Genomic DNA, 24,692 nt, shown 5'->3' on the forward strand with positions numbered 1-24,692 from the left:
ATCATATAGATTATAAGTAATAGAGCAGAATTTGAACCCAAGTCTTCTGACCCCATAGCTAGACCTCTCTTCATTGAAACATGCACACCATTGCCTCCCTTTACTGTGACCTTTTCAAATCTCAGTCCCAAAAAAGGTACCCAAGTGTTCTCTACTCACCTCCAGCCCAGAATCAAGCAGTTCTAGTGAATCACTATCTAATTAGAAAATTATTCATCTTTCTTATGGGTGAAGCATTTTGATGTATTCCTTCTCCCAGAAGAGCTGGCCTCCCCAATCCCTCTCTACTTTCCTGGTGTTTCTCCTCTAACCCGCCCCTACCACAAGTGCCCACCCTTTTTCCTCAGATACCTACTGTGCATCTCATTCCTACTAAGCACTGCTAAGCTCAATATATAATAGAAGCCACCCTGGTGTCAGTCAGTCAGTCAGTCAACAAACATTTATCAAAGATCTACTATGGTCCAGGCATTGTACTAAATGCTGAGGAACAAAAAAGGGCAAAAATACAGTCCTTGCTCCCAAAGATTTCACAGTCTAATGGGAGACAACATACAAAGAGTCAAGTACAAACAGGATACACACAGGTAAATTGGAGATAATTTCAGAGAGAAGGAGCTTAGATTAAGAAGAACTAGAGAAGATTTCTCGTAAAAGGTGTGATGCCTAGGAATGAGGTGGGTGTTTTAGCTGGACCTTGCATTTCTGATCTCTGTGACAACTCACTAATCCCTCAAAGCTTTATTTTTTCATCTATAAAATGTCAGCAACAATGCTTGCCCTGCCTCTGGCAAGAATGTTGTATACTTTATACAAGCCAATATATACAAAGCCACTTTGAACTGTTGAAGTGCTACTTGAATATAAAGTATAACTAAAGCTTTCATGCATAGGAGCTTCAAGTATGATTCCCTCCAGGATGTATTTGTATTTTAAGAGAGGACTCTAAGACCCAAAGTCAAGTCAACAAGACTTTATTAAGCACCTACTATGTGCTAGGCACTGTGCTAAGCCCTCAGTATACAAAGAATAGCAAAAAATAGTCCCTACTCTCAAAAAAGCTATAAGGGTGTAATGGAGGCAGAGGGGTTAATAGTTGGATCAAAAGGGGTATGCCCATAATCTCTAAAATCATTCAGGGGCGTGCTGGAGACAGCTGTAGGATCAGGAGCCTTTGGTTAATTTTCAGTGCGGGTCTTTAAACCTCAGAACTCAGCAAAGCTACAATCAGGGATTGAGTTATTTTTTTGTCTAGACTTAAGAAAATGCTGGAGGAAAATGTTAGCAATGCAGATTTAACTGAAAAGTGTGCCTTTCATGCATTTTCCCCCACCCAGGAAAGCCAATTGTTTAACATTTACCAGCACACTCCTTCATGTAGGCGACTATCTACTCTGCCCACTCACAGAGGCAGCTCTGGATGGGTATGAGGCATTTTCCTTCTCTGGGTGTTCTGTTTTTAAATGAACATGCATTTCCAATGAGTTAGGTGCCAAAGTGGAATTGTTCCATTTTACCAACTATTCCAGTTCACTGGGGGGTAAGTGGAGGAGGGAAGGTAAAATCTGGCAGATCCCCTTGAGAAATTCAGACAGGGATTGAACGTATTGGTCATCAAATACTGTAGTAATGAGGAATATTTGAAGGTGTGATGATGAAATCAGAAATAGAGATAGTTGTAATGGTGGTTACTTAGGTCTCTCTAGACCAACGTTTGTAAAGTACTTTAGACTCATTATCTCATCTGAAGTTGGAAAGTTTGTGAAAATTCCCTGAGGAGGGAGATTACATCTGACTTCATCTTTGCATCATTAATGCCTAACTCAAAGCCTTTGCACATGATGCATGCTTAAATGTTGGTTGCTGAATTGAACTGACAGTGAGCCACATTATAACCTCTCTTCTGATGTACTTGAGCAGGAAAGGAATAAAAAGGGAAGATAAGGAGTATTGTTTATCTTGCCTATGAGATAGTGGCAAGATGTGGTTTATCCTAACATACTCTGAACACTGAAAGTCAAAAAGTATGGTGTGAAAGTTTCAAAACCTGCTTTTCAACTATAATGTACTTGAGTAGGCACTGAGGAAGAAGAGATATTCCTCTAAAACTCTCCCTAGAAGGAGCATTGAACTGATGATTAGAAGATCTTTAGTCACACACAGGTCTACCTCAAGTTTGCTGGTTGACCTTGACTGAGCAACTCACTCAACCTTTGCTTACGTAGTTTTCCTCATCTGCAAAATGGAGATAATAAAGAACAAGAGGTGGGGCAGAGCCAATATGGTGGCTGGAAAGCAGCGACTTGCATGAGCTCCCACCCCGGTCCCTCCAAAGACCTATAAAAATGGCTCTGAACAAATTCTAGAACTGCAGAACCCACGAAATAGCAGAGGGAAGCAGGGCTCCAGCCCAGGACAGTCTGGATGGTCACAGGACAAGGTCTATCACATGGACCTGGGAGCAGAAAGGAGCAGAGAAGAGCCCAGCGTGGGCTGCACCTGGACCAAACAGACCAGGAGCTGGGTGGAACAGGCCCTAGTGCCCTGAATCAGTGCACTGTGGCAGTTACCAGACTTCTCAACCCACAAACACCAAAAACAACAGAGAAGGTTAGTGAGGAAAACTGTGGGAGACAGAGTGAAAGGAGTTCATGGTTCAGCCACAGCCCCAGGGGCAGCTGAGAAGGTGCATCAACAGAATTACAGCTGCAGTTGCTTCCATCCCCAGGCCTACCTAGTGGGAGGAATTGAGTGGAGGATCAGGGCAGGGGTGCAGAGCCTGCTTAAGATCTGAGTCCAGTCCGGGTTGGTGGTTCTTTGGGGAGGAGGAGCGCTGGTGTGGCAGAGCTGGCTGTGTAGAAAGAGCTCTGAAAACAACAGTGCAGCCCCTCAAGCTTGGGATAAATTATTCTATACTCTACAAGTATTACCCCGACAGAAAACTCAAGGGTCAAGTAAGTTGGCTGGGAACATGGCCAGGCAGCAAAAACTGACTCAGATTCAGACTCAGACTTTGGAATCTTTTTTTAGTGGCAAAGAAGACCAAAACATACAGCCAGAAGAAGTCAACAAAGTCAAAGAGCCTACATCAAAAGCCTCCAAGAAAAACATGAACTGCTCTCAGGCCATGGAAGAGCTCAAAAAGGATTTGGAAAAGCAAGTTAGAGAAGTAGAGGAAAAATTTGGAAGAGAAATGAGAGGGATGTGAGAAAACCATGAAAAACAAGTCAATGACTTGCTAAAGGAGACCCAAAAATATCCTGAAGAAAATAACACCTTAAAAAATAGACTAACTCAAATGGCAAAAGAGCTCCAAAAAGCCAATGAGGAGAAGAATGCCTTGAAAGGCAGAATTAGCCAAATGGTAAAGGAGGTCCAAAAGACCACTGAAGAAAATACTACCTTAAAAATCAGACTGGAGCAAGTGGAAGCTAGGGACTTTATTAGAAATCAAGATACTATAAAACAGAACCAAAGGAATGAAAAAATGGAAGACAATGTCAAATATCTCCTTGGAAAAACCACTGACCTGGAAAATAGATCCAGGAGAGATAATTTAAAAATTATTGGACTACCTGAAAGCCATGATCAAAAAAAGAGCCTACATATCATCTTTCAAGAAATTATCAAGGAGAACTGCCAGATATTCTAGAGCCAGAGGGTAAAATGGAAATTGAAAGAATCTACCAATCACCTCCTGAAAAAGACCCCAAAAAAGGAAACTCCTAGGAATATTGTTGCCAAATTCCAGAGCTCCCAGATCAAGGAGAAAATATTGCAAGCATCCAGAAAGAAATGATTTGAGTATTGTGGAAACACAATCAGGATAACACAAGATCTAACAATTTCTACATTAAGGGATTGAAGGACTTGGAATATGATATTCTGGAGGTCAATGTCAATGGAGCTAGGATTAAAATCAAGAATCACCTACCCAGCAAAACTGAGTATCATGCTCCAAGGCAAAATATGGATTTTCAACAAAATAGAGGACTTTCAAGCTTTCTCAGTGAAAAGACCAGAGCTGAATAGAAAATTCGATTTTCAAACACAAGAATCAAGAGAAACATGAAAAGGTAAACAAGAAAGAGAAATCATAAGGGACTTACTAAAGTCGAACTGTTTTGTTTACATTCCTGCATAGAAAGATGATATGTATAATTCATGAGACCTCAGTATTAGGGTAGCTGAAGGGAATTTACATATAGAGAGAGGTAGAGGGCACAGGGTGAGTTGAATATGAAGGGATGATATCTAAAAAATAAAATCAAATTAAGGGATGAGAGAGGAATATATTGAGAGAGGGAGAAAGGGAGAGATAGAATGGGGTAAATTACCTCACATAAAAGTGGCAAGAAAAAGCAGTTCTGTAGGAAGGGAAGAGGGGGCAGGTGAGGGGGAATGAGTGAATCTTGCTCTCATCAGATTTGACCTGAGGAGGGAATACCATACACACTCAATTGGATATCTTACCCCACAGGAAAGAAGGATGAAGGAGATAAAAAAGGGGGTACGATAGAAGGGAGGGTAGATAGGGGGATGAGGTAATCAAAAGCAAACACTTTCAAAAAGGGACGGGGTCAAGGGAAAAAATGGAATAAAGCGGGATAGGATAGGAAGGAGCAAAATATAGTTAGTCTTTCACAGCATGAGTAGTGTGGAAGGGTTTAACATAATGATATGCATGTGGCCTATGTTGAATTGCTTGCCTTCTTAGGGAGGGTGGGTGGGGAGAGAATTTGGAATTCAAAGTTTTAAAAAAACAGATGTCCAAAAATTTTTTTTGCATGCAACTAGGAAATAGGATATACAGGCAATGGGTCATAGAAATCTATCTTGCACTACAAGAAAGTAAGGGAAAAGGGGATGGGAGGTGAGTGGGATGACAGAAGGGAGGGCTGACTGGGGAATGGGGCAACCAGAATATATGCCATCTTGGAGTGGGGGGAAGGGTAGAAATGGGGAGAAAATTTGTAATTCAAACTCTTGTGAAAATCAATGCTGAAAACGAAAAATATTAAATAAATAAAGATTAAAATGGAGGAAAAAAGCAAAAAAAAAAGATAATAAGTAACAAGAGATTCATAGAAGGGATAGAGCTGGCAGCCCCCTCCTTCTGCTGATGAGGAAACTGAAGCCCCCAGAGGTTGCTCCAAATGACACAACTGGTGTGTGGAAGCATGAGGTCTAGAAGCAGCACCTGACCTACCTATCTTACAAAGGGTTAAAATTTAAAAGCACAAGACAAGGGTGATTTTGGCTACACTAGAAAAGAATGTAATTAAAAGACTCACTCTCCATTCCAAACAAACTGGCCTCTGGATGGTCCTTCTACTCCCTCTAAGCATTTGCAGAGATTGCACCACCCCGCCCCACCCAAGCCTCTAATTCATTCCATCCTCATCACCTCTTAGGGTCCTTATCATCCTTTCAAGTCAGTTTTTTGACATCTCCCTCATAAAGTCTTCTTTTCCTCCACTGAGAGTTCTCTCTTCTCAAATGAACTCACATTGACTTACCTATTCACATTTGGCATCTCTGGGTCACTAACACCATCCCAAACCCCTAGCGGACAGAGGTGACCCCACGTTTATCTTCGTATCCCCAGTGCCTAACATATTAATGTGCATCATAGACCCTTGACAAATATTTGCTGAATTGAATTAATGGAGAAGAAGCCCTCCATCCCTCTGGGGTCAACCTAATTCTCTTAACATTCTCAGCTCCCTGAAGGAAGGGAGAACTGGTATCCAACCAATTTTCAGTACAGTGTCAAAACCAGGTCTATCATCATCAACAAGAAGCATTTATTAAGTACCCACTGTGTGGCAAGTGCTGGAAAGAAAGGACAAAAACATGGTCTCTTCCCTCAAGGAGCTCAGTCTAACAGAAGAGACGACATTCAAATAATTATATACGTACAAGATGTGTACAGAGTAAGTGGCACGTAGTCTTAGAGGGGAAACCCAGAACCACATACCCTGTAGGCAGGAAGTAAATACGTGAAGTGAATGACATCATCATGTATTTAGAGTTGGATGAGACATTAGGAGCCATCAAGTCCAACTCTCTCATTTTACAAATGAGGGAAATTATAAACAGAAAAGTGGAGTGACTTGCTTGTGGTCGCATAAATAGTAAATTATATAGGTGAGATTTGAACTCACATCCTCTGACTCCAAAGCTAGCACCTTTTCTTTTATGCCAGTAGTCAGGACTCTGAAGGAATACTCAGCTAAATATAGCCTAATGACCTGGGAAAATATTCCAAGAGCGGAGGATGGGGAAGATGGAGTTTCCCTGCCAGTATCTGCAAAAGACATAGCCTCCGTTTGACGTTTTCCTGATGTAGAAAGTGAGACATTCACCAAATATGCAGCCATCAGATGGTGGAGTCCTTTCTGGTGTCTAGTTACCCCTGGCAGCTGGAATTCAGTGCCTGGAGAACGTCAAGAGCTGGCTAGCCAGGCAATCAAGAGAAGGGGTGCTGTGCAGCTGGAAAGGAGGCAGAAGAGAAGAAACAAGAGGGGCGGAACCAATACCTGAACCCAGGACATAAAATACTGCTAGAAGAGGACAGTTGCAGTCTCCAGAGCTTTTCCTGAAGAACTGTGGAAACCTGCCCCCACACCTCTGTGTCCTCTCTGCATCCTCCAGGGGTCTAAAGAGAAAAGCATCTTGGACTCTAGAGTTATCCGAACAATTAATCTCCTAAATTCATTCGTGATAATTGCCTCATGTTCACAGCTTTCTCTTGGCAAATAGAAATGTTGTTACTTAGCTTATGTGGAACAAAGAATCAGAAGTGAGGCATGCTTAATCACTGTCCTGTAAAGGTGAGTGATGTCTCCCTCCACGCCCCACCCCCCCTTCCTCTTTTTTATATGAGGAAAATAAAGACTGCCCAAAGTCTCAGAGCTCATCAACAGTCGAGGGACACAACTTCATCCATACCCAGCTAGTCTTACTCAGTGACTATCTTTTCTACATGGAATTTGATTGTTCTGTCAAGTGACTCTGCCACTCACCCACCCACCCAGCAATGAGAGTAGTCTTTGGGAACAGACACATATATGTTGTAGCTGTTGTTCAGTCATTTTCAGTCACGTCAGGCTCTTTGTGGCCCCATTTGGGGTTTTCTTAGCAGAGATACTGTAGTGGTTTTGCCATTTCCTTCTCCAGCTCATTTTGCAGATGAGGAAACTGAGGCAAACAGGGTGAAGTGACTCGCCCAGGGTCACACAGCTAGTAAGTGTCTGAGGCCAGATTTGAACTGAGTAAGAGAAGTTTTCCTGACTCCAGGTTCAGCTCTATCCATGGTGGCATATGTCTGTATACACATGTGCATATATGTATGTGTGTATATATTCCCAAAGATTACTATCTTTGCTGGGGTGGGGGGTTAGAGTTGGGGAGTCACTTGATAGACACAAGAAATATACATATAGGGGCAGTTAGGTGGGATGCAGTGAGTAGAGCACTGGACCTGAGTTTAAATCCGGCTTCAGACACTTGACACACTTACTAGCTGTGTGACCTTGGGCAAGTCACTTAACTCCAATTGCCTTGCCTTCCCCCTCCAAAAAAAAAAGAAGAAATACACAGATATGTGTGTATACACATATACAAACATTATATGCAGTATACATACACTTATATGCATATATTGTATATATATGTATATGTGTATGCATATTCTCAAAAACTACTCTCTCTCCAATATATACATATATATGCACGTATGTGTGTATATACATATGGGTATGTCCCCTATGTACATACATATGTGTATTGTGTACATATGCATACATATATTGCATTGTGTACATATGTGCTCATTTGCAGAAGAAAAACTAGGATGGCATAACCAGAGCTTTTCCTCAGGGCACAACAATTTAAAAGGTGCAAAATTTTTAAAGAATGAGCAAGCATTTTAAAAGTTTGTTGCAGCTACATTTTGAAGCACTTTTGCTTCCTTCTGCAATATAGAAACTGAGCTTTGCACCTAGTGACCAAGAATAATCAGTTAAAGTCGGAAGCTTCCAAATTGTGCACTTTCTCTCCCATACAGTCATAGTCCAGATGAGTTCCTCCCCAGGCTACCTCATTCTGCTTCTCCACCTTAGTTACAGTCTCATAGAGCCCTGGGATATCACCCTCTAAGGCCCAGCAGTGTTGTCTCCACACAGACTCTGCCCATTAACTGAATTTGTCTTAGTTACCTCTTGTGTTATTTTCAGAACATGAATTACAAAGCTGGTTTCAGGGCACTTTGCCCCAGGTGCTAAAATTGCTAGTTACCAGTCTTCTTATCTGATAAAGGCGCCCTAGATCCTTAGAACCAAAAATTAGTTCTGGGTGAGAAGCCAATGAAAGAATTCCCGAGAATCACCACAGAGCCAATAGAAGGCACTGAGCAACATTGTAAGGCAGCAGGTGCCACCTGCAGCGTGGAAAGATATTTTCCTGGGCTTCCCACTGGGGAGCCGTGGAGTTTTTGTTCAGAGTCAGACAGGAATATGGCCACGAATATTGGTTCTTCATGTCTAGGGAAGTTTTGCTTCCTGCAATATTGCCACAGTGTTCCAGGAGGAAATTAGGTGAAATGAGAGAGTGTGGTGCTAGGAATATCCATCGCATTTATACTGGAAAGTGGAGGTGGAGCTATGAATTTCTAAAACCTCTGAAAATTCCATGAGATGCTGCTGAAGTTGGCTTCCTGCCCATCCCCCAGTCCCGAATTACAGAACCGAACAATGAAAGGATGATTCGTAGAATCCTAGATTGGGAGTTGGAAAGAAAGTCCCAAATCACCAAGCCCACCCTTAACACAAGACAAGAATTCTCTCAAGAATTCCTCTCCCCACATTTAGTTGAACAAAAACTATCACACTTTGGTCAGTAAATATTTATTGAACTTATTTTGTGTCTAGAGGTCTGAGCATTGGGGATAGGTACAAGATAATGGATTTAGAGCAGGAAAGGACCTTATATCAATTGCAAACCCCTCATTTTACAGTTTAGGAAAACAAAAGCCCAGAGAGTCTAAATGATTTGCCCAGGGTCACATAGTATCTTATGTAGGATTTGAACCCAGGTCTTCTGGATTCCAAATCTAGTACCCAATGCACTATACCTTGCAAAAGAAATAGAGGCATCTTTGCAGACCAGGTAATGGACCATGGAGGGATGAAAGCTATAGCACTCGTCCTTCCCAGTGCTGTTTCCTCTACAGCCACATGCCTTGCAAGTGACTGATTACAGCATCCTTGATGGAACAACTTTATGACTCTGATTAGAAGGTGAAGGGAGGATGTAAGGAACAGGCTAGAGGGGGAGGATCTTGGTTCCTGAACCTATCTTAGATTATCCTAAGCACGTCCCCTCTTCTGTTTGCTTGCTCAAGAGATAACAGTTAATTCTATTCATAGAGAGATTGAAAGAATCCAGAGTAAAAAGCCTGGGAAATACATCCTCTATGATTCAGCTAGGTTATTTCCCCAGTGCGGGTCCTCCCTCTCCTGAGGCACAGGGCAACCTTTTTATGGCTAAGCAGATGACTTTTGAGACTTGCTGTAGCTGAAAGACTCATCCTTCTTGCATCCAATCTAGGACTGAGCCTCTTAAAACTTAGTTGGGCTGTTCCTCAGATGGTAGGTGGTAGACTGGTCACTGGACCAATATTCAAAGCCTTCCTAGTATGTTAAGGCATACTAAATCTGCTTTCTCAGCAGCAAAATCTTTGACAACCCAGGGTGTAACACCGTCTCCCTATGATGAGACAGTGAGTAGAACACTAGTGGAAAGACTTGAGATCATAGGCAGCCAGGTGGACACTAGTTACAGTGAAGGACTTTAAGGCAGGAAGACCAAAGTTTGAATCCTGCCTAGCCATGTGACCCTGACGAAGTCACTTAATCTCTCTTGTTCTTAGTAAAATGAGCATAATAATATCATCTACTTCTTATGCTCAAATGAGATAACATACAAAGTACTTTGTGTACCTTCAAGTGCCATACAAAAGTTAGCTATTTTTTATCATAGACCTGGAGGGGTTATAGAGGCCATCTAGTCCAAGTCTCTTATGTAGTGAGGAAACTGAGGCCCCAGGTTGCTGTGACTTATCCAAGGTCATACAAGGAGCAAGTATGAGAGGAACTATTTGAATCGAGGTGCTGACAGGGCCAAGTATTAGCTTCCCTGTACCTTGATGCATCCAGGTCCACTTTCTCAGGTCAGATCAATAGCTAAGAGACTCCTAATTTCTCAAAGAGGCCAAATGCACTGAGTTTACCTGCTTTTACTCTATCAAATCTCATCTCTCCTTTTTATTATTACTTTGAAACTATTTACACTAAAATGAATTATTTTTGATATATTCAATATCATCATGACTTTTCGGTTACTGCTCCTGTTCCCATAAAAATTCTTTGTCCATTTATGCTTCTTTTTTACTTTTCCTTTTACAAGGTTGTTGCTAGTGTATACTCTGCCCTTCCAACACTGATTTTTTTTTACTTTGCATTATATTCATTCATTCAAGCATTTATTAAGTTCCTATGTCCTAGGCACTGTGCTTAGAGCTGGGAATATGAAGACATTCCTAAAGATCTTTCCAGATTTCTTTGTTTCTTATACCTGCCAGTCTTAATTACATTATAGAATCCCACCACAATAACCTGCTACAATTTATACAGCCATTCTCCTATTCTACCCCTAGTAGAATTTAATCTATGGTTTCTTTGACCTTAAGTACAAGGATGAGGAAAACACATTAAATATTATAAGCTGGAAAGAGTCCTTACCTCGTGTTGTTCTTTCTTCGGGAGGTTGTATCTAAAAAGAGGATTAGCAACATTTACAATCTGCATTATAATTCATATTCAGTCTGCAGAGTCACCAGCATCTCTTGGGACCAGTGCTCATCATTATGGAAATGGAAAGTTGTGTGGAACTCAGTACGGATTTGGAGAATTCTGGGATTTAACTATTCAGAAAAGGATTGTTGGGGGGCCGAGGGAGCAAGTGTGGAGGCAGAAGAAAGTGGAAAAGGAAGAGGGAATTTGGGCTTTAAGGTATCTCCTGCCTGTTGGATTTGGTGATGACTGTGATGATAAATTTCAAGATCTAAATTTCATAGCCTAGTTGTCAAGGATGAGATTTTGAAATTTTAAAAAGCCAAGACGATACTATTTGTCTTCTTTGTATTTTCCCCTCCATTTTCCACCTCCTCTCTTTCATTTAAAGTACCTAATCTGGCATGTGTGTGTGTGATGAGGAGGCTGTTTTGCTCTCCTCTTATATACATGGATGCAACATCAATAGTTAATTCCTTGTGCAACTATGACAAATTATGTTCCACATGAATTTAGATATGCAAATGGATCAGGGGGATGCATCAAAGTAGCAGAGCATCCTTGGTTTGCTCAAGTAAAAGGACTCCTCTTCTTCGTTTCATCATGCAATAGGTATAGATATAACTCTTTTTCATCCACGTTTTCATGATCACATTTTTTAAAGATATATCATTATTTCATTACGTAACTGAATACAATAGAAAAGTTTCCAAAATTGTAATGCTGAGACTCTTCAGAAAGGAGTAACAATCAGTGTTTTGTCATCCAAGATTACAAATCTACTAAGAACTACCTGGGATCATAAGACATAATATTTTCCACATGCCAAATGAATTATAGTGTTAACTCACTCTTAATAAAGCCAGAGAGGCAGTATGACCTAGTGCAGGGCTGTCCACCCTTAGGTTTTTATTGAAACAATAGACAATATATTTTGATTTACCATTTTAGTGAGAGCTGTGAGGTAGCTCGGCTTTGTTTATTAAAGCATTTATGCAAATTTCTATGCTTGTAGGGGGGCCACATAAATCACACTGTGGGCTGCATTTTGGACAGCCCTGACCTAGTGGATAGAGGGCTCACTAGCGTTGGAATCAGAAAGACTTGGATTCAAGTCCTGCCTCTGATACAGACCAGCTGTATGACAATAGGCAAGTTACTTAACCTCTTGGTGCCCTACAAAATTATCTAAAAACTATAAATTATAGAGCAGATGCTGATTTTTATTAGTGAAGAGATCTTCTATGCTAGGAGCTCCCTTCACTGAAGAAATCACAGTACCAGACATAGACAAAGATATAGAGGCAGACAAAGAAATGGACATGGACATGAATATGGATATGAATATGGACATGGACATGGACATGGACCCGGACATAGGCACAAATAGATGCAGACACAGGCATAGACAAAAAGACAGACAGATACAGACACAGACATAGCTCTTTGGATAATCTTGCTTAACTGCAAACTTTCTGCAAACTTACTTTTTCTCTCCATTGCTTATTACTGATTTATGAGGCAATTCCACCTCATGATTTCCTACCATCTTCCTCTATCAGTTTTTACAAATAAGCTTATATTCTAAATCAATTTTGCCTTTGGCCACCACAGCTTTCCACTTATCAAGAATATAAAGTATTTGCTGACCAAGATGACTTCTAGGTTCTTAGGCCTCCTTTTTGTGACACAGGCTTGAATTCTCCATGATAAATTTTCCTATATAGGAAAATGTGTCAAAGCAAGAGGTAAAATATCCCCTCTTTCAAAATGTTTTCAAGCATATATAGATATAGGTATATCTTGTACATATATGTGCATGTATATATACATGTATATACACATACATACATATATATGTACACATAAATTCTATTTAGAGAGAGAAAGAGAACATTTTTGACTGAAACTTTTATGTCATCAGTGCAGAGAGCTCTGGGTGAGGAACTTTCTATAAATAAATGCAGACTAGCATCTTCTCTGCAATATAGGTTCTTACCAAACTGCCTGGGAGAGGCACTGACTTGCCCAGTGAAAAGCAATGGAGAGAAAAAATTAGGTTTGCAAAAAGTCTGTAGTTAAGCAAGATCGTCCAGAAAGCATTTAAAGATGAAACTGGTGGAAAAGGATAACAAAGCAAAATAAGATGGATAAAATTTATCAGTATTTTTATAGCTAATGTTTCTTTCCATCATTGACATCATTGGATCATCATGTTTGGATTTTAATGTTAAAGTAGTCCATGTACTGTTGGGTAAGAAGAAGGGGTAATAGAGAAAAGAGAATCTGGAGCAAACAAAGCATATACTGTAGAGGTTTGTGCTGGAGGTACCATGATTTTTCACACAAGGGCTCATCCTCAAGATATCTGAGAGGAAGGAAGATGCTGAACCACAGATGGTATCACTACTGAAAGAGGAATTTGAGAGCACACTAGAACTACTACTTCACATTTACTTTCTCACCCTATAAAGTGTTTTTGAGAATGTTCATATATCAAAGGCATCTTTGATGATGAGAACAAAAAGCCTTTTGCAGATAATGTTTTACAGCAGACCACAGACCTCAACACGATTAATTGAAAGATATAGAATATATATTAGCCAATTGTGCACATTGTTTGTTGATTTTAAAAGCATTTAATTTAATGGAGGAAAATGTAGTCTTTTCTTCTCTGTTCCAGCAAGGTTCTTCCCTCCTGTGCATAGGCCAAGTGTAATAACAGAGATAACTCTTCAACCATATTCTGATAAATGCAAATGAGATAGCAAAAGAAGAGAGAAAAGCCTACATGCCAAAAGTGTTTGCCTCTATTAAAGCATGTCCAGTGCAGACTCCAAATTAAAGAGAGAGCCCCTCTATAGAGTGAAGTATCCCCAATATTCCTGTTTGCAGATGATATTGTGCTGATTTTATCAATCACTGGAAAAGTAAAGAGACTCTGAAAAGAAATTTACAACCACTCAAAAGAGTTTCATCTAAAAATCACAAGAAAATACTAAGCAAGTAAAGAATGCCTATTATCTAGACCCAGAAGCTCTTAACCTAGAGTCTGTTGAACTGTTTTTTAAAAATATTTTGATAACATCAGTATAGCTGGTTTCCTTTGTAATCCTATCTCTTTTATTCAATGCATTTTAAAAAAGTTACTCTGAAAAGGAGTCCATAACCTTCAACAGACTGCCAAAGGGGTCCAGGACACATAAAAAGTTAAGAACTGATCTAGACTAAGACTTGAAGCTGGATGAATAGTCCATTGAACCAGTCTATCCACCAATCAATTAACAAGCATTTATTCAGTGCTTACTATGTGCCAAGAGGATGCATGATATAATGGACAGAGAACCAGTCCCCAGTCCTAAATTTAAGTCATACCACTATCATATACTGGCCCTGGGCAAGTCACTTAAGCATTCATTGTCCCAGACTAAGACTATGGCTCTGATATGCATTGGTTCCCTATATTAATGAAATCATAGGTCTGGATCCCTATTGATACTATGTGCTAGACACTGTGGCTACAAAGGAAAGCAAAACAAAGAAACAAAAACAGTACCTGCCTTCAAGGAGCTTATTTCTTAAGCAGATACTGAAGATGGGCACTGAGCTGAACCCAAAGAAGAAAGGAGAATGGACTGGATTGCATTTGGAAAATCACACAGCCTTTTCAATGAATCCCAAGCTTCTGATGTTGCTACACGGCTGTAGATCACTGAACACCATTTCTGAATAACCAAAATTGTGGCTCATTTAAAAGGCAATGCATTGCATGCTGTATTTTAAATAGGCTGCTTATATTATCAACAATGAGTTGCACACAAAAAGAAGAGTGAAATAATATCAATGAGTTAAAGATAGTGAGGAGGAGGAAGAGGAGAAAGAGGAGGAGAAAAAGAGAAAGAAAAAGGAAAAGGGGGAGGGAAGGAAAGAAATATGGATGGAAGGGAGGAAGGAAACAAGGAAGGAAGGAAGGTAGGAAGGAAGAAGGAAGGAAGGAAAGGGAAAGGATCTGCAGGGCAGATAAGGCTTGGTGGTTCTACATCTCACAAGAAGGAATTGAGTTATTGTTTCTTATCTCATGCAAGCCATGTGAGCAGTCAAGTAGCCTTATGAGTGCAGAGATGGCCTGTCAGTGGGTGAAAGTTGGGAGAAAAGAGTTCCACTTGATTGTGGTGGGTGGATGACAAGGGTGGTGATAGGGACTTTTTCACTGTATCATATGAGGATGATTGGAATGGCTTGGGGATGTTTAGCTTAAAAAAGAAAAGATTTGGGAAAAGAAGAAGGATATTTATCTTCTAGGATTTTAAAGACTGTCATGTGAAAAAGATATTAACTTTCATCTGTTTGACCTCAGCAAATAGAACTAGGATCAATGAAGGGAAATTATAAGAAGACAGACTTCCATTCAAAATAAGGAAAAATGACTGAATAATTGTAATTCTCTGAACACAATGTAAACCACCTTGTAAGGTAATGAATTCTTCATCAATGGAGCTATTAAAGCAGAAGGTGGATGGGCCCTTGACATGAATATTGTGGAACAATGCCATGCTTCAGGTAGGGCTCAGCTCTCAAAGAAGAAATTCTTTGATTTTCACTCAATTCAACTTTAAAGAGGAGAATACTGTGTCCCCAGAAGATTTTGAGGGACACTAAGCCAAAATGTTTTTGAAATAGGGAAAGCTCTTTGAAAGGAGACCTTAGAGGAAATGCTTCCCCTGAAACCAAATAGTTCCTACATTGTCTTCTTACAAAGCTATAGTTATAGAACAGAGAAGCATTGTGGAGATTCAACAGAGAAACTCCCCCTTGAGTAAAACAAAAGCTTGTCTTTTTCTTACCTAAGGAATCATTATCAAACATATGCTTTCTGATCATACAGATCTTTAGTGCTAGAAAACCAATAGAGATAACGATTCCCAGTGTAGTTCCAATGACGGCATATTTGAAATCTGAAAATGGAAAATAAAAGAGATTGCTCAGAATTGCTATTAACACATTAACCCTTGTTCCAAATCCATCAGTGGTTCCCATGATCAACAAGTTAAAGACCAAATTCCTTAGTATGACATTGTCAAGACCCTCTATAGTATGGCTACAATGTATCCTACCAATTATTCAGTCGATCTACCTACCAATCAATAAATATTAAATGCCTACTGTATGCTAGACACTCCACTTGGTACTGGGAACACAAGGGCAAAAACTGAAGCAATTCTAGCTCTCATGGACTTCACATTCTATTAATGGAAACTATTTATACACACGTATGTATATATAGATATATATGTATATATAGATATACATATGTACATATAGATATCCACATATATGTCTAGATATATTTAACTGACAATCTGTAAAATTACAATATAATTTATATATACACATATATGTATGTGTATATATGTATGCATTATAAAATATAAAATATGTAATTTCCATATATAAAATTTATTTACACACATCTCCCTTGACAGAATGCACATTTTCACATTCTCTAATATTAAGAGAGCACCAGTAGATCGCCCTGTCTTGTTTGTAATCCCTCATACGACCATTGCCGTATGACCAGTCGATCTTCTCTTCTTATACAAATGACCCTTCAAGGCAACTAGGTGCTATGGTGGATAGAATGTTGTTCTTGGAATCGTGAAAACCTCAGTTCAGATTTTGCCTCTGATGCTTATTAGCTGGGTGACTCTTGGCTAAAGACTCAGTTTCTCCCCGTCTGTAGAATGGGGACAATAATAACATCTACTTCACAAGGTTGTTGGAGAGATCAAATGAGAGATTATATTAAGGTACTATGCAGAAGTTAGCTATTATTAGTTATTCTGTTTATTCTTTTTAAACAAACTTGGAATCAAGTTAGTAGTTTTCCCTTTGTTCTTCAGTATCCTGATGATCCACTGATATTGTTAAATTAATTATTTAGTACTTTTCCTATATACGTCCCTTATTCTCCCCATTTCCCTTCTGTATTGTCTAGGTCCAATGCCACACGGGCAAAAACCGAGTGACAGGTGAACATAAAACCTATTCCATTAGGAATAGAGAATAGAATGGACATGGTGCAATTAAAAGATGTTAAAGCAAAAAAGATATCCTCTCAAATTAAAAATAAACATGTATTTTATACCTACTACCTACAGAGCCCTATCAGGCCCTGGGAATACAAAGGTAACAAACGAAAGTTACTGTCTTCAAATAGCTTACAATTTAGTAAGGGAGATGAGACGTGTATACAAATAACCATGTTCAAAGGACAGGTTCATACAGAGCTTTATTAAAAATCTGAGGAGGGAGGGATTACTTTCAGATGGGGTTGGGGGACATACAGGAAAGACTTTAAGGAGGAAGTGACACCTAGACAAGATCCTGAAGTAAGGGAAGGATTTCAGTAAGTAGAGATGGGAGAAGCCAATCTATAAATATGGACGTGGAAAATGGAGTATACAAAGGCACAGATTCAATTCCATGAAACAACATGTTAAGTACTTAATTCATGCAAAGAACTATGTTGCATGACTGGGGGTACAAAGACAAAAGCTAGCCTCTGCCTCCAAGGAGCTCATGTTTTTACTCAAACCAGAGAGGATAGGGCAGAGACAGTGATGACTCCTAATAAGTAGCTTTCCCCCTCTTTGCTCCAAACCCTTACCTGAGCAGCAACCAATGCCTGAAGTTTCTAAGCTGTATCATTCCCAACAATATTTCCCAAAATCTTTTTTCCATATATTTCAGATCACAGATTGCATCCTTAAATTCATAACATAATTTGTGCTTATTTGGGGGAAAAAAAACCCAAAACTACTCCACTGTGTTTGTTTCACTATGATTTCAGCATTTGTTTTAATTTTTTCCCATCCTTGTTTTCCATTGATAACAAAAACACCTCACGTAGGGACATACCTATTTCCATACCAGTCGATTTTCCTGTTGTCAGCACCTGAACTCCACCAAAATCTGCAAAAGAAGATTATAATTTAATTATATATTTATATATATATATATTTATATTTATTTATATATATTTATTTATATATATATATATATATATTTATATATATATTATATATTTAATTATAATTTAATCTAATTGTATCATGGTTTATTAGAACACCATTTTGGACAGGTCCCAGGCCAAGCCATCCCTAAACCCAGTCCCACCCATATTTATGATAAACACCTGATACAATATCGTGACCTTGTTTTATGGATATTAGTTGTCTCTTATTCTCCTTTTTTCTCCATTCTCAATATTAATGTCAAGAATAGATTTCACTATTTGCATAGTAGAGATCATTATATTATACAGCCAACTCAAATTGAGGTTGCATCCTCATAAAAGAAAAACAAGAAGCCCAGTGGGTCAATTCACTTGAAAATCCAGTCAAGCTGCATGTCAGACATCCCATAGCTCAAGCAACTTGCTGGTTAAATGAATTTTTCTTTCTTTTCAATTGGTTGTTTTGACGTTTTGTAAATATATCCTCTGGGAGTAAGTTGTTTGCTTTCGTAATTTCTTTATTATAGCCATTAATTCAGTGGCCTAAGGTTTTTCTCCATTTCTTTTTCTTTTCAAGCCACCATGATGTTCCACAAGTAAATGACAAAGAGCACATTGGGGTCTAGAATTACAGTCTATACTTATCTTGGTTACCAGAATAACACAAAACCAAAAGACAATGACCGTCTTTGAGCACAAAATGGAACATGGCACAATACAAATTTCTGCTTAACATGTGAAAAATAACTAATGATTAGAGAAATACAAACTAAGATAACTCTGATACCCTGTCTCATACCCATCATATTGGCAAAGTTAACTTGGGCCCCAAAATAGCATGAAATTCTGTGTATGTGTATATTCATCGACTCCATGATACCATTACTAAAATTTATACCCCCCAAGAGATCAAAGAAAGAGGAAAATAACTCTTCTACACAAAAATATTTATTGTAACAGGTCTCTGCTAGAAAAGAATTGGGAGTTAAGGTGAGGTGTCCCCTTAGGGCACTTCCTATTAGACAGTAGCTGAACTAATTTTGGTATATGAATATATGGAATCTATACTGTCATTAGAACTGATGAAAGGGATAATTTGAAGAAACCTGGGAAGATATGCGTGAAATGATGCAGTTATGGGAGCGGGACCAGGAGGACAACTTTTTCAATAGCTACGACACTGTACTTTAACTTTGAAAGACTTAAGAATCCTGAGTAGCACAATGGCCAACCACAATTCCAGAAGACCCTTGATAAAGTATGCTACCTATCAGCCTTCCTAAAGCTAAGTCCTAATCCTAGATCTCTGAGGTTCTTTCCAGCTTTAAGACCTATGAACTCATGTCTCCCAATAGGAGGCAACAGCATCCAGTAGTAAAAAATGCACTACCACATGCTTCTGCCTCCCATTGAACTAACAATGCAAGGAACATTTATTAAACACCTACTGGGGCAGTGAGATGGTGCACCAGCCCTGGAGTCAGAAGGACCTGAATGTAAATCCGGCCTCAGACACTTACTTAATTTTGACCCTGGATAAATAAAACTTAACCCCGATTACCTCCAAAAAGCAACAAACAAACAAAAGACCTGCTATGATGCAAAGCACTGGGTTTGGTCCTGAAAGATATAAAAAAGAAATTTTTTTCAAAAGATAATTCTGGGCTTCAAAGAGCTGAATGCACACAATTAAGTGTATAGTACTAGGAAAAATGAGGAGGGAGAAAGTACTATTGGGGGAAGAAAGGAAAGAATCCTGGATTGAGGTCATCCCCTTAGCTGAAACTTGAAGGAAGACAAAAATTCCAAAAGGTAGAAATGAGGAGAGAGTGTATTTCAGGCACTGGGACTGACTTGTGTGAATGCAGGGTGGTGGAAGGGATGCATTATTATACCCTGATTGTTCCACGTGTTGCCTCTCCAGGTAGACTGCAGAGTCCTGCAGAGTGGAGACAGCAGCATCTTTTTCTTCTTTTGTACCTTCTACATACCTAGCACATAGTAAGTGCTCAATTGAATATTGTAATTGTTTCAGTCAATTAACAAGTATTTATTAAGTGCCTTCTCTGTGCCAGGCACTATGCTTGGCACTGGGGATACAAGTTCAATTGATTGATTGACTGACGGAGGCGAATGACAACTTTACACAACATAACTTAGATTAGCACTTCTCAAACCTAGTCCAGGGATCCTTAGGGATACCTGAGACCTTTTCAGGGAGTCTGTGAAGTCAAAAGTATTTTCATAATAATACTAACATTTTTCAATACAAATAGGGTAAATATCAATACATATAACCCAAGTAAACAAAAGCTCTTTCGAAACCTGAGACCAAAAGGTTGAGAATCAGTGACTTAGATCATGGATTCATAGATTTTAAACTGGAGGAGACCTTGGAGGCCACTAAATTTGGCCTTATTTTCCAGACGAAGAAATTGAGAAACAAAAAGGAAAGGAAAATTAGAAATATATCCTAGGCTCTGTACCATGGGTCTGATCCAATGAAGCAGTTGCTTTGTTCTTATGTAGAAAGTTGGGGGGGAAATATTTTCATAACTACTTATTCAATTGTGCATACAGATATTTTTTATTCTTGTAATTCCACCATTAGCCCAGTAACACCATCCATTAAGACATCCTTTTTCCTCCTCTGGGAGGGAAATCCCCAAATGCAGCTCTCCTCATAACCCTCTTTTTAAAAACCTGGGTTCAGAAAATCTGACCCCTGGAGTTATAATGAGACTCTGGGTAACAATCAATTATGCAGATACCAGCGCCATCCTCACAACCTCAGGTCATTCTACTTGGATTCATTAGTTGTGTGGGAGTCCCTTCTGTGCTATATAACCCAAGGCACTTATTTCCCCTGGCACTGCAAAGTAGCAGTAGAATGTATAGGCACTAAGAAATTGGTCAGCAGACCACAGAACATGCTGTCCCCCAAATAGTCCATGAGTTAAAGTCCTTATAGGACAACAGAATACTGGTGTTGGAGTAAGAAGATGAGAGTGTGATTCCAAGACCCACAACTTGGAAGTTTTTGCAACCCTGGCTCTCTGAGCTGCAGTTTGCTTCTATATAGAATGGAGATAATAATAATACTCATGTTCATTTCCTCTTTCTTCTTTTGTTCAATATTTACGGAGTGAGCTAGACATTATGGGTAAAGTAGACAGGCATTGTGTTGTAATGGAAACACAGTAGACTTGGAGCCAGGAAGACCTGGGCTCCAATAGTGCTTCAGACACTTACTAGTTGTGTGATACTGTGCAAATCACTTAATCTCTCTAGCTCTGTTTCCACATCTATAAAATGAGGAGGTTGGATTTGATGACCTTTAAGGACCTTTCCAACCCCAAATTTATAATCTTATTGTGTGGTCATAGAAATAGCAAAGAGGGATGGATTCAAGAGTTATGGTGAGGACAAAATTAACACTACTTGGTTACTGACTGAATGAGGGGGGAAATGGAGGTAGAGTCAGAGTTGAGTTTGAGGTTATCAAGATAGATGACTGAGAAGATGGTGATGCCATTAATGAATACAGGGAAGGAAGTAAAAGGAGCAGGTTTCAGGGGAAAGATAACAGGTTATTTTTTTTATATCTACCGAGCTTGAGATGGAATTGAACTAAGTGATGTAGAAGAATCAATTAACCTGGGGAAACTGTGGCATTTCCCAGCATATAGAAAGACACTCGAGGTTGGGTAATCTGGTAAGTACCTTTGCTATTTCTTCTGCTTCTTCAAGGCACCACTGTCACCAGTCTTTGGAGGTGGCCTTGAAGGTCAAGAGCATCCCCATATTGTCTAGTTGTTTTCCACAGACATCAGTTATCAGGAGTAGAAGATGCATGGCTAGAGCAAATTATGATGAAGGGAGAGCATATCTGCCTGCACAAACAGCTGTCTGAGGTTAACATCGGCACTAAAGTAGAGGCTTCTTTGAGTTGAGTAAAAGCATCTTGGATTGGCCAATATCCATTAAAATAGATGCCCTTTTTAATAAGATCAGGGTGAAAGCTATCATCTGGAAGAAGCAGAGAATGAAATGCAAATAAAGATTATGAATATGACAAATGGCTGAACTCAACACATGTTGATTGGAAGATCCTTATAGGTTACTGTGGATATTTTTTTTTTTCTGGGAGGAAGGGAAGAGGCTAAAATCCAAATTTCTTAGCTTGCTATTTAAAACTCTCCACAATATGGTTGCCATCTGTCTTTCCTGACTTACTTCGTATTACATACTCTATGTTACACCCAATCTTTCTCAACAGCTTGACAAACAATTCTATAGATAGGAAGCCTTCATTCCACTCAATGGAATATGGACTATATGGAATTCACTGGATCCCCACCCCATTCCCTATGTATATACACACACATGCATGCATGCACACACACATACATATACACACATACATACTTCCTCTTAGAATAACTAATTTCCTTTAAGGCTCAGGTCAGGTACCTGCCTACTCAATGTCTTTCTTAATTTCCCGTTTATTTTTCCCTCTCTCCCCACAATGTAGTAAAATTTTCTTTCTAATCTCCCTTAAAATTCATCTTGTCTTTCTCAACCCCTATTAAGAAATTAGTGAGGTGCCCAAGAAACCCCTGATGCAAACAATGCTTTGTGTGCATGGGGTGGAGAATGGTCTGAGAATGTATGTAGAGCCTACAATTCACTAATGTTGAAAGGAGATCTTTCTCAGTAATAGAAAAAGTAAGTGTGAATCAGAGAGACAAAGATATTCTACCCAAGAATTAAAATCATAGAATTAGAAATGGAAAGGACTTTAGAGAACATCTATTCCAAAGGGATCTGTGACACTAAAAAGCCTTTGGCAATCTGGTGAAACCAGAGATGCATTATCAGAATATCTTTAAACGCATAAATAAAATATATAGGATCACCAAGGAAACCAATAACATTGACATAAAGACTATAGATAGGAAGATTGTGAGCATGTGTGGTCTAGTCATAATAATAACTGTAGTAATTCCAAAGTAGTGATGAGCACAACTAATATTCTGAGATATGTGCAGCAAAGGAAATGTGATATGAAAAGAGCTGTGATTTCTACTGTGAAAAAAGTCATCAATCTGCCAATACTTCCATAGTTTGTTGCCCACATTCATAAGTGAAGGAAAGGCTAAATTTCACTTAGAGGTTAGTGAAAACACAGATGAATTTTTTTCCCATCCAAGTTCATGGACCCCTCGAAATTTGCCATATGTTAAGAATCTGTGATTTAATCTGACCTCATCTCACAGAATAGGAAACTGAGGCATAGATTATCCAGGTGATTTACTCGGGGTCATGGAGTTAGTAAATAACAGAGTCAGATTCTGGATTCAGAAGAGTATTTGTTTCAATCCACTTAATTGCCTTCTCATTATGATGCAATAGCAAACCATGTTTGTTGGTGCAGTAGGGAGGAAGAAAGGGCAGCTAGGTGGTGCAATGGATAGAGTGCCGGGCCTGGAGTCAGGAGGACCTGAGTTCAAATGCAGCCTCAGTCATTTACTAGCTGTGTGACCCTGGGCAAATCACTTAACCCTGTTTGCCTCAGTTTCCTTATCTGTAGAATGAGCTGGAGAAGGAAATGGCAAACCATTCCAGTATCTCTGCCAAGAATACCCCAAATGGGGCCACAAAGAGTCAGACACAACTGAACAACACCAACAAAGGGAGGGGGCAGTGGGTTAGAACGTTGCAATGTCAATTCTTTTAACAGCAATACTTGGTGATCAATGGGAATTGTTCATGTTTGAAATTCTCCTTTCCACATATACGTATCTTGAAAATATGCTTCGTTTAGTGCCTGCTGCCTGACCTCTGTTTATCCCTATTTGGTTGAAATCAGAATATGCTTCAGAGTTATGGAGAGGGAGGTTCACTGCGAAATTTATTTCTATTAACAGCCCGGCTAAAAACAGTAATACAACTATAGCTAAGTGTTTGCTAATTTAAGTCCAGCCAGGAGGAACTTAAAAGAAAACATTTAAGAAAGCCAATCCTAACATTGGATTACAGGCATTCCCAAGTTCTACATTTCAAACAAACAAGTTTTGAGAACCCAGGGTAAGTCTAAAGGACGACAATTACTATTTGTTTTTACTACAATCATAAGACAATAGATTTGGAGATGGAAAAGAACTTAGAAACTATTAGTCCAATTTCCTCATTTTACCGATGAGGAAACTGAGGCCCAGAGAGTTTTAAATGATGTGCTCAAGATGAAACAGGCAGTAAAATTGGAATTCAAGTCCAGGCTCTCCAACTGCAAATCCAGAATTCTAACCGCAGCATTTTTCCATGGTAGTCAAGCCAGCACATTTATTTAATTATTAAGTAGTTACTGTGAGTCCAGCATCAGGCTAGATGATGTGCAAAATCAGAAAAAAAAATAGAAACTGTGATTTCTGCTATTAAGAAACTTACAACTTGTTTGGGGAGATAAGGCATGCAAATAAAAAAAAGCTAGAGAACAATAAAAGGCTCTTAAAAATCACATTTTCAATGGTGTGGCCAGCATTAGGCCCTCAGAGAAAGAAAGGAGGGATTAGCTTAGGTCAAAACAGTGAGGGAAAGCTTTGTGGAGATTTGTATATAGGCTTTGAATAGGTTGGAATGGAGCATAGGGGCCATTCTAGACACCCACAACAGCAGACAGGAAGGAACCGAGGTACTAACGACCATAGCGTGTGCGAGGTAGTAGGGATAAATGGTACAGAAAATGGCCTGATTGGAATGGATAGTTCATGTAAGGGAATTCAGAGTATGAGGTTAGGGATGTCAGGAGAAACAATGAA

At 39.3% G+C, this 24,692-nt stretch overlaps 1 protein-coding gene across 4 annotated transcripts in view; it reads right to left on the bottom strand.

Moving 5' to 3' along the window:
* TMEM273 (transmembrane protein 273) overlaps positions 1-24,692 on the bottom strand; it is a 187,737-nt gene that overhangs the window by 8,719 nt on the left and 154,326 nt on the right. For all 4 annotated transcript variants that reach the window (XM_036735407.1, XM_036735408.1, XM_036735410.1 and 1 more), the window contains 3 exons: positions 17,775-17,828; positions 15,701-15,811; positions 10,806-10,836 (listed from right to left, as the gene is read on the bottom strand). In XM_036735407.1, the coding sequence (XP_036591302.1) occupies positions 10,806-10,836; positions 15,701-15,811; positions 17,775-17,828 (196 nt within the window). The remainder of the gene's footprint in view (positions 1-10,805; positions 10,837-15,700; positions 15,812-17,774; positions 17,829-24,692) is intronic.

Source organism: Trichosurus vulpecula, chromosome 8, assembly GCF_011100635.1.
Source record: "Trichosurus vulpecula isolate mTriVul1 chromosome 8, mTriVul1.pri, whole genome shotgun sequence".
Classification (NCBI taxonomy): Eukaryota; Metazoa; Chordata; class Mammalia; order Diprotodontia; family Phalangeridae; genus Trichosurus; species Trichosurus vulpecula.